The sequence below is a fragment of the Acanthisitta chloris genome, unplaced genomic scaffold, assembly GCF_000695815.1.
Source record: "Acanthisitta chloris isolate BGI_N310 unplaced genomic scaffold, ASM69581v1 scaffold1207, whole genome shotgun sequence".
In the NCBI taxonomy this organism is placed as follows: Eukaryota; Metazoa; Chordata; class Aves; order Passeriformes; family Acanthisittidae; genus Acanthisitta; species Acanthisitta chloris.
In genome coordinates, this window is record NW_008682943.1 from 297 (window position 1) to 11,261 (window position 10,965).

The following is a 10,965-nucleotide window of genomic DNA, read 5'->3' on the forward strand; positions in this document are numbered from 1 at the left end:
ATGAAGTCAGCAGCAGCAGCAGCGATGAGGATGACACGAACCACACAAGGTTGGTTTGATTTATTTTATTATTATTTTCTTGCGTTTTATTACACACTTCTAAATATCTAGAAAAAGCTGCCATGCATAAATACTACCTCTCCTTTGAAGTTACTATCAGTCATTTATGTCGGTTGTAATTAAGCAGTTTAATCGCACTGTAATGAACTCCCGGGGGTAAATGTTTGCTCCGTCAGATGTGTGCAGTGTAATAAGCTTTGATGACTTGCTGCCCTGGGACAATGAGGAAATGTCTCATTTTAACTGAATATAGTGGGGAGTGCTTTCATAGAGATTGCTTCACATTGATCTAGGTTTACATGGAATTTTTGAAAGAAAAAAAGAGGGAAAGAAAACTGTATGCCTTCATGCCAAACACAGGTGACAGTGAAAAAAGCAAGGCAAACATGAGCCTTGTGTTCAGATAGTCTGTTTGCTGTGGGAGAAAGTATTACCTCTGAAAAGCTGTTTATGAAAAGGGGAGCATTAGAGTAAGCAGGATTTTGTTTTTGTAAAATTTGCTGTATTTTTAATATTGACATCTGCACAGTTGCTGTGGTTGCCAGCAGAAGCTGTGGCTTGTACCAAGCTGATCTCACATGAACTGTGTCTTTCCAGCTTTCCAGTTTCTCTTGTTGGCTTTATGACTGACATCTTGTGGTGTTCTACCTGTCATGGAAAATGTGTGTCCTGCTGAGAAACAGTGGAATGGGAATAGCTTGCTCGTCCAACAGAAAGAAAATTGGGGGAGTTACTTGGCCAGCCCTGATGTTAGGAACAGCAAACAGATTCATTTTTTAGTATTGATGAATAAAACTTGTGATTTTCTTGCAAAGAGATTTCAGTTTAATTCAAGTTCTAGGATTGACTTTGAAGTACATCCCAGGGCCACAGAGTACTCTGGGATGGGGCTCTTGCTTTTCTCACAATTACACCAGCAGTTTTGTCAGTCTTCAAACAAAGATGCCCAGATTTGTGGCACCATTGGCAAGCTCTTGTGTTGGCCTGGTACCAGTCCTTTCCCCTGTGCTGCTCTGAGGAGGTAGATATTTTGTGCCTGCATGTGCTCCTGATTTGCATTTCTGAAGTTCATTTTCAAAGCTGAGATGAGGGAGAATGCTAAAAGTCTTGTAGCTTATTCAGTGCACCTGAAAGAGCTGTCTTTTGCTGTAATGCCTTTATTTTCTTACTGATCCTCTCCCAAACCACCTTATTCTGGTCTATAAAAAGTTTTATTCACTCTAGGTCATAGAATTCATCCTAGACCTCAGAAAGACTCTACATAAAAATATGGATTTGCTCTGTAGCAATGACTTTGCTGTGTAAGTGTTAGATTGCTGTGATCCTTGCATGCTGTAATGATTTGAAGGAGTGGTATCACTACCTTTGGAAATCTGCATGTGTTTGCATCTCCTCTGTGTGTAAGTTTCACCAGTCCTCTGGAGAAGTGGAATTAGCAGGATGATCCTTGTCAGGATTGCCTTCTTGTGCACACAGCCACCACAAGAGCTCCTGTACAATCAAAAGTATAATCTTGCTATTAACAAAGTCCCTTCACCTAGGCTGAATGTCATTTATATTAAAAGACAGATACTTTGGGAAATATATCCTGATTGCTACCAAGTAGATAGTGAAAAGAATAGTGTTCAAAGTGAAAGGAGCAGCCAGCATTGAAACTTTGCATATTTTGGATAAAGTGAAGGGTTTGGGGTGGGTTTTTTTGCTATCTAAAGCATGTGACTGAAGCCCCTTGCACTCTGTAGGAATGTTTCTGGGGGGGCTTTGGCTAAGACACCTCAGGCCAGGTTTTAATTTGCTACTGGAAACAGTCTGTGTTTTGCTGTTCATGCCTGGGCTGTGGATGGAACAGCATGTGATGTCCATGATCCAGCTTTCCTGGAGGTGCCCAGTAGGATTACACTTGGGATATATGCAAGAGAAGGAGCTTCCTATTCTCTTGGATGAATCCTCTTAAGCACCCTGAGAAGGCCCATTTCTGAGGAAGCCAGGACTAAGGGCTGCTGACTTTCACCAGTAAAACAACTTCTGGACTTGTTTTTCTTTACAGTGAGATGAGCCAGAATTCTTCCTCACACCCCCCAGGTTTTTGTTTTAAGGAAAGATTGTCAGTGTATATGATCTGGCATCTTACCTGCTGTTACAGCACACCTATTCCATTTCTCCTGCTTTACTGAGAGTGCTTCCTCCTCCAATGCCTGCAGTATTCACAATCCCCCTAGAACACTAAGTCTCCTAGGACTCATTTGTCTAGTTCAGTTTCCTCTCTCTGCTCTTGAAGTGCTGTTTTCTAGCAACATTTGGACAAGGTGGGTGTAGGTGTGTGCTTGACTAGTTATTACCTACTGCCCCTACAAAGTAGGAGGTTGACATTAATTTAGATCTTGCTTTTCTGATAAGAACAGATCCTTGCACTCACCATTGATCCTACTCCAAATCTTGCCATGCCTTCTAAGTTTAGTATGCAAATATTTACCCCTCCTGGAGGGACAATCTAAAACCAAAAAATAAACAACAAAAAGGTGCCACAAAACCTTCTTCACGACCATCTTAAGTCAGTAGGTCTCTCACCAAACCTTCTTTGTTATCGTGTTGGGCATCAGTTAACAGAAAAAAATTCCACCACATTATAGTCTGCTACCAGTTGGCACATAGCACTGTAGAGCCCCTCACACCAGCATCCTGGATCCAGTCAGTTTTGCAATTACTGGAAAGGAGGCAAAACCATAATATACTTAAATGAATTTCAGTAATAAATGAATCTAAATAAATAAGTGGGATAAATAAATCATGTGAGGTGGGAGTGTACAGAAATGGGGCCAGAGCTTTGCTGACAGAAATTTGAGGCAGTTCTACTTGAATGAAAAAGTTTAAGTGCAAAGATACCTCAGGTTGTGCAAGAAGCAGTGGTGTGCTGGGGGGATTCACAACAGACGTTTGTCCTCACTCTCTTTCAGTAGCAGCTTTTGGTCACCCTTAAAGACAGGATACTGGGCTGGGCAGTGCTTTTGGCCCCAGCCAGTCCAGCACCTCTTGCTTTTTTCTGTCTCTGTGTGCACTGGGCAACATTTTCTTTGTTTCTTTGTCCATAAGGTGAGGATGTCTGTGTTTCAAGGACTGATTCACAGTGTGAAAATCCAGCATAGCCTGTCCCAGTAGGCACTGGCAGAGAGGTCCATGATACCAGCATATGGCAGAGGAGCAGCTCTTCCCCTTCCAAGTGCAGCTGATGCTCTCTCTGGAGAGCAGTGTGGCTCATGATTGCACCCCATAGGGCAGTGTATGAGGGGAGACAGAAATTTTGAAGTAGGCACTTCTCAAATGACAGCTTGAGGGACCAGCTCTCACTTGCCTGAGCTGTGCAGTGTCTGAGAGATGATGGGTGAAATGCAGGGAGATGAAGGGATGTTCTCTGCCGAGGTGGGGAGAGCTTCCTCTTGTGTGCGAGTGGCCCTCAGGCTCAGGTCTGTTCAGGCTGATCCACACACTAATCAGCTTGCTATTGTACAAGAACCTCTGAGTGTAACTAGTGAATGTTAATTATGCTCACTTTTGAACATGAATATGCGAGGGTTTTTTCTTTTTTAATTTTGTTTCGGGGCCCTTTTTTTCCCCCTGAAGTAGTTCTGTTCATTAATTGGAGTTTGTTACCAGGCAACTGCTAAGCAGCAGAGTCGCAGATTTCTCAAGGACGAGAGTACCAGATGGAATTGAACTGAAACCCCAAAGCACCGTCACAGAACAGAAGGTAATTTGGCCATTGGTAAGGGGGTGGGTACAGTGGGGGGGAGTCAGATCATTAATGTGCATGATAAACGCTGTATCCATTACTTCTCAGCAGCATTTTCACTCTGAAGTCCTGCTCTGTCATTGCAAATTATAGCTATAAGCCTTGAAAAAAAAAAAGATGTAGTTTCAGGTTTTGTGCTTCCTCCATAAATGCTTACATTTAGGTACAAAATTGTACCTAAAATTATTGATCTGTAGTAGTTTCTGATGTCAAGGTATTTTGTGAAAGCACTGAGCAAAAAGCAAAACTGTTGATTATTGTTGGTGTGCATTGTTCCTATTTTTAAAAATCTTTACTTTTTTTATTCCAGTTTAAAGAGAACTACCTCCTACTACTTAAATTATTGCCAGAAGAGGGGAAAAACACTTCATCTCTCCCTACTGGCTTAGCAAAAATAAGTGTCTTCTCATATGTCATGTGGTGGTTCCTTCCAGCTGTAGTTTCTAGTAGAGGCTTCAAGTCATGTGGATTTCCCCCCGTGATAAATATTAGCACAGAAAAGATGAAGACAGACAAAGCAGAACAATGTTCTTTGTGGTTGAAAACAAAAAAACAATTACAGTAATAAGGTTTGCACTCAGCGTCAGAGCACTTCTCACGTATTACTGAGTGTACTCTCACTTCACAGATAGGGAAAATAAATTGCTGTGAAACTGATGTTTTCCCCAGAGCTGCTGGTGTGAGCTGAGGGCGAGGAAGAAAAAGGAGTTTTCTTTATCTCTGGTGGGATTTCTAAGCATCAGACCAGAGTGGCATCTTTCCTGACTGGGGAAGGAAAGGACTTCCACTTGGCCTTTGTCCCACCTTCTTCAAGGAGGAAAGACCCTTCTTCAGAGAACGGATTATAAACAGGGCATAAACCAGTATTTCTGTTGTGGCAAAACCAGCCCAGTGCTTTCCTTTCCACTGATATCTGGGTACTGGGAAGAGGCTTCTTGAGGGAAAGGAGAAGGATGGGGTTTTTGAGGCCTGCACTGAGGGTGAGGGAGGATGGAAAAGAGTGGAGGTCATGTTTTCTGGTGGGTTTGGAGGGAACAGTGCATGAGGGAAAACAGACAGATGACTGACACCTCCCCTCACATGCCTTTCTGATGCCTTCTAGTCTTCTCCCTCCCTCTCATGGAGCCTCCTATCCTTTCCTTCCAACTCTTTTCTATCAGCCACAGCCATCGTGACTCTCCACAACTCTTTCAACATCCTTTTCAACCCTTGACCCATCAGCAGTAACTGCTTTGAAGTGGTTAGGGTGTACCAAACTGCCCAAATGATTCAAATGGGTGTTTGGTTCAGTTCATCTGAATCTGACTGAAAACTGAACAAAAAAGCCCCATACTGGTTTGGTTCTCTAATTTCAAACACTTGCATGTTTCGGTTTGGGTTTTCATATCTAAATTGAAATGTAAAATACTTAGAGCAGCGATTTGATTTCTAGTTAATTTCTTGACTTTTATAAGGCAAAACTCTTCCCCTTCCCTTTATTTCAGCCAGCATTAAAAAAGCTGATCTGATTTCAGTAGGTTGTCTGTCAAAGTCAGTACAATGCACATACTTGCCTTGAAATCAGCCAACCAGAAGCTACTTGAGTTGGCTGGTGCTTTTTGCCTCAGTGAAATTCAGGAGGAATTTTCTAGTGTAACACTTGGCTCCCATCTCCCTCTAGGTTCCAGCACTGTTGATGTTTAGGTACCCTGGCCAGTCCCTCTGCACTGCCCTCCCCATCTGGGACACCTCTTGCTTTGTGGATCCTCTCTTCCTCTCAATGCTTCTAGCCATGTATTCCCAGAAACCAACCTCTGACTCTATAGATTGTGCTGTCAGTGTGGTACCTTACATAGTTTACAAGTGTTTCCATGAAGCTGGTGGGATGCTGTAAGAAGGTCTGCAGAACCAAACATTTTACTGGAAATGCTGATGCTGGATCCTACTAAATGTTGTCTTTCTGGAATAAGGTTTCCTAACTCAATGGAAAGTAGCAATGGAATTAATGGTGAGGGGCCTTGAATTAAATGCAGGTCCAGAACTTCTGTCTGCAGTACGTACAGGTCAGATCTCTAACGTTAGGGCAAGTTGTTTGACTTTGTGTCTCCAACGGTGAAGTTGCTTCTTTTCCTGTGGTTGAGGTAATGTATGAGGTAACTGTATGTTCTCGTGCAGGATCAGATTTTAGAGAAACAGATTTCTAACACCCAAGAAGGCCTCTGGAGCATAAACAACCAGAACTATCTCCTGCCAGATCTCCTCCAACAAAGCCAAATTACAGACTCCTCTGTGAACCCACCACAAGTGCCACTGACTTGCCAGGAACCTCAGAACAAACCTCTGAATAAGGTAAGAGATAAATTACAGATTGAAGGAATTGTACCATCATTTTCCTCTAACCCTTCTACCTTATCTATCCTGTCTCTTTTTACAATTATTTTTTTCACCACATCCCTTTTTTCTGTCAAAGTTTATCTGGGGAACAGGTAAGAAATCTTGAGCCAGCTAACAGATTTTATTGTTCCTCTTACATCTCCCTCCCTGCTGCCTTTTCTTCCCTTCCTGTTTTAATCTCCTTTTGCACAAGCTAGAGGGCTCATACCCTCTGCTCCTGCTCCTGCACCTGCCGTGTCAGCACTGCAGCACTCTGGTGTCCCTCTGCTCATTGTCCCTGGCTTTCTCCCACCCAAGTGTTGTATGGGCCAGGGCAACAAGTCTTGGCATCCTCTGCTCCTGCACCTGCCATGTCAGCAGTGCAGCATTCTGGTGTCCCTCTGCTCATTGTCCTTGGCTTTCTCCCACCCAAGTGTGGTATGGGCCAGGGCAACAAGTCTTGGCAGCCCCAAAGGGGCTCTAACTCCACTGTGAGCACAGGTTCTTGTCCCTGGAGGCAGATAACAACTCTGTCAGGGGTCACATCTAAAACTGCCTTACTTGAGGCTTGCCAAGAGATCTGAGCAGTGCCCTGATGCAGATGAGGCAGAAGAGTGATTGAGCTGCTCTTCTGGGGACCAGTGACTTCAGTGCAGTGCCTGGCTAAGCATCCCGACACAATTCCCTGCTCAGGTCTCCTCTTCTGTCACTGAATTTGAACCATGTGTTTACTGCTTGAAGACTGTCCATCATGTCTAAGTGTGCCACATGCCATTTCTTCTGCAGCTCAGAGGCATGGCACTGCCGTGTGCTGTCTGCTCCCAAAGCATTGTCATTGAACCATGTATTTACTGCCTGAAGACTGTTCATCGTGCCTAAGTGTGCCATATGCCATTTCTTCTGCAGCTCAGAGTCATGGCACTGCTGTGTGCTGTCTGCTCCCAAAGCATTGTCTGTCTGAAGCAGAAGCAGCTCTTGTTTTTCATTGCAGACCCCACGTGCTGAAAGTCCACCTTCCAAGAGCAGCACATCGTCCACAACATCATTTACGTCATTCATAGATCCTAGACTTCTGCCAATCACCCCTCCCACCAGTCCAGTAGGACCTTCCTGTAGTTCTCGTGAGTAAGCTTAACCTTTGCATAAAATGTCACTCCTGGTTTGTTTTTCTGGTGGGAGTGGGGAGGGCCTATTGCTTGGAAATGGAAACTGTCAGTAAAATCTCCAGAAACTGAAACTTCACAATACTATGAATTTTCATGGTCCTGCTTCTGCCCTTCTCCCAGATGTGGCTTGCTCTACTCTGCTACGGTGTTACCACCGTGCTTTGTCAGGAATGTATAATGTCCTCAAGGCATTTTCTCACTACTCTGGGGTTTCTTTCATTCTGTCATATACAGGTCAAATATGAGCTGTAGCCAAACGCTCTTCTTTTTTCATAATTGTGTGTGTCTTTTATTCCAGCATCTAGCGCCAAACCTGAGCCTGTCAGGAGGGAAAATGCAAGGAAGGGCTCTGTTGTCAATGTCAACCCAACAAATATTCGCCCACAGAGTGACAGTCCAGAAATTCGTAAATACAAGAAGAAATTCAACTCAGAGGTCCTTTGTGCTGCTTTGTGGGGTAAGCTCCACGGTACCTGGCCATGTGTATGGAAGGAAGGCAGCAGCAGGGGAGGCTGGTAGTGTACACCAGCCAGATTTCACAGTTGTATTGCACCTCTCCTGTCAGAGAGTCCTGGAGTGGATCCCTGAGCAGATACCTGAGTCACTCGCATGACACTGCCTTCCTTGGTAGAAGATGGCAAACAGATGACTTACAGTTGCAAAGGATTTTGTGCATCAGAATGAGAAAATGTTTTGATTTGGTACCAAACTGAAACCACATTCATCAGAAGAGCCAAAAGTTGTAAATGTCTTAGCAGCTTATGCAGCTCATGACACTTACTCATGTCTGAGCACAGGAGTGCAGCTGATCACACTGAGCCCTGACCCAGTGGAAATAATCCAAACCTGAAGCCTTTTGCTGTCATGTGTGTTAGGTATTCCAACAATCCTGAGGCAAATCAGGCACAAATTTTTCCAAAAGCTTGGCTTGCTTAGTTCCTGCTGTCAGTGCTTATTCAGAACCTCACTGAGTTGTTGTTTAAACTTGCACACTTCTTACAGGGTCAACTTCACAGGGTGTTAAACCAAGATAAGTGTGGTCAGACCAGGTTTCAACAACTGTAGACCATGTCCCAGTTGCACACTAGCTCAGCTCTTGAATTGTTTTAACCATCCCTCACTTCAGAAGAACAGATGTATTCTATGGGGGACACACAGCCTTTTATTCCTCCTCACTTTGTGAGCCTGGAATGGTAAATGAATGAAGTGGATGAAACATTATCCAAAGGAAATGTAGATTTCCAGTTTATAGCTTCACAGATTTTGTGTAGTGTGTGCTTGTAGGAATCCAAGATTTTAAATTGAGAACAGAGCTGTGTGGCAAGGTCTGTAATTAAATGTGCATTGAGGCTCAAGAGCACCAGGTACTCATCAGAGCATTGCTAGTGGAGGAGGGTGCTTGTTACAGCAGGATACCTTATGGCATGTTTTTAGCACCTGCTGATTAGGAAATGTAGCTGCCATTCCAGCCAAACACAACTTTTGACATCCTCTGATGTCAGCAACCCACTGGAGCCTTCGTCTCCTTAGGAGCAGTTGGATTTCAGATGGATTCACTCCTTACGTTTGGCATTCGAAGGCATTCTTCCAAAACACAGCCTGTTCTCAAACAAATACTGTGCATCCTTGTAATAGCAGCTCTTCTGCCCACAAATTTGGTCTCCGTGTGATTTGAGTGATGTATTTGGAAAAAGAGAGTTCTGGAGGGATTTTTGGTAGGGTTTTTTTCTTTTCTTAATTGGTAGAGACCCTTAGATCACAGTTGGATCTCCTGTGTTCCTACGGTAGTGGTGGTGGACTGGGACTTTCACACTGCTCACAGGCACTTTCCGAGGTCACCTGAGAAGTTCGAGTTGACGAAACATTTTCCTTTTTGTTTAAATCAACATTGACTTCAGTGGAACTACTCATCCTTCAAGTTTTGTGGGTATATAAGTGTTCTGCTAAGTACAAACTCTAATGGTGAGATCTTTTTTTTCTGGGAGGTCATCCACAGAGCAACGGAGAAATTATCAGGTACCATTAAGTGAAACTAAATAAGAATTGATTCTCGAAACAATGAACACTCGATGACCTCTGAATCATTAGGTGACTTATGCAGTATTTTTCTTCGTGTATCAACAGGAGTAAATTTACTGGTGGGAACAGAGAATGGATTGTGGCTCCTGGACAGGAGTGGGCAAGGAAGAGTTTATACACTGATTACAAGGAGACGATTCCAGCAAATGGATGTTCTGGAAGGACTCAATGTGCTAATTACTATATCAGGTTAGTTCAGTGTCTAAAAGTATCTGACCTGTGTTGGGGTTGGAAGCAATTAAAAAGAAGAATTAGGTTATAAACTAGGTTGAGGAATTTCCTCTTTCAGAAAATCACAGGACAGTTATTCTTGTTAATAGGAAAACTCTCCTGAATTTTTAACATTCACACTCATTTCAGAGAGGCTTTGGGACAATTCATTACCTGGTTAATGTGTAAAATGGTTTGTGGGAAGTACAGTGTTTCATATTCCTAAAATGGACCGCTTATCAGCAAGTTATAGTCTTTCACTGCTTGTTTCTGTGCTGGGTGAGCATCTAAGTGCTGATCTATTAACATATCATTAAATAACTTCATCCTGTGTTCAACAACATGTATGAGCAGTAACATGAGAGTCATCTGTGTTGTGAAATCATCAGAAACAGTAGATGGAAGTCTTCAACCTCTGCTGGCAAAGAGCTTGAACTCTGCCCTTATTCCCCATGGATGAGAGTGGCCTCAGAGGATGCATTCGACATACCAAGGTCAGAGGTGTAGGTCCAGCAAGGAATGGCAGCACCTTGTCTCCAGTCCAGACTCACCATAGTGGGCAATGGCAAAAGCTGTTTGTCCCTTATTTCCAGGTCCAGTTGATGATGTGACATAGTCCTTCTCTTTAGACTAACCTGTCGTCCCAGGCTGGTGTTGACCATATGTACTTATGAACTAAAGCAACAGAAAGACTGACTGAGAGGAAAGATGAAAAAGTAATTCTCATCTGCAGAAGCATTCGAAAGAAAATAGCTAATTGTAATGCAGATTTTCAGTTAATTAGAACTAAATTAATCACTTATTCAGAGTGACCATTGTAGGACATACCTGTGCTCCAGAGTAAATGCTAGATCGTGTGATTGGTTCTGGTAATGTGTCTTTGGCCTCAGGGAAGAATTTTTAGTCAGGTGTGAAAATCCCTAATGAAGTTTGAGTCACAAAGTAAATGCACATGTGCCCAATGCCAAAGGATTGCTCATGTGCCAGTTTCCCCGTGTGTCCCCATCACACAGGACTTTCCTTTTGTGCTGCAGGACTCTTCCCTCACCTTGGCAAGGCACAAGGACCTGCTGCACTCAAGGTCACAAAACTGTGGCTTTCTGTAAGTGGGGGAGAGTGTGTAGTTCAGAGAGTTAAAGTGTTCTGTCTCTCTCTTCTTGCAAATCCTAGGGAAGAAGAATAAGTTGAGGGTATATTACTTGTCATGGCTGAGAAATAAAATTTTGCGCAATGATCCAGAGGTGGAGAAGCGGCAAGGCTGGGTGTCTGTGGGTGACCTGGAAGGCTGTGTGCACTACAAAGTTGGTAAGG

General features: G+C 43.4%; 1 protein-coding gene across 1 annotated transcript; it reads left to right on the plus strand.

Moving 5' to 3' along the window:
- Nucleotides 1-6,001: 6,001 nt before the first annotated feature.
- LOC103806021 (mitogen-activated protein kinase kinase kinase kinase 4-like) lies at nt 6,002-10,959 on the plus strand (the record flags this gene model as incomplete). The annotated part of the gene is made up of 5 exons (XM_009078692.1): nt 6,002-6,175; nt 7,191-7,320; nt 7,664-7,822; nt 9,490-9,633; nt 10,825-10,959. Coding segments are annotated over 5 exons (742 nt in total), but the record flags the coding sequence as incomplete, so codon positions are not given.
- Between the last annotated feature and the right edge of the window lie 6 nt (nt 10,960-10,965).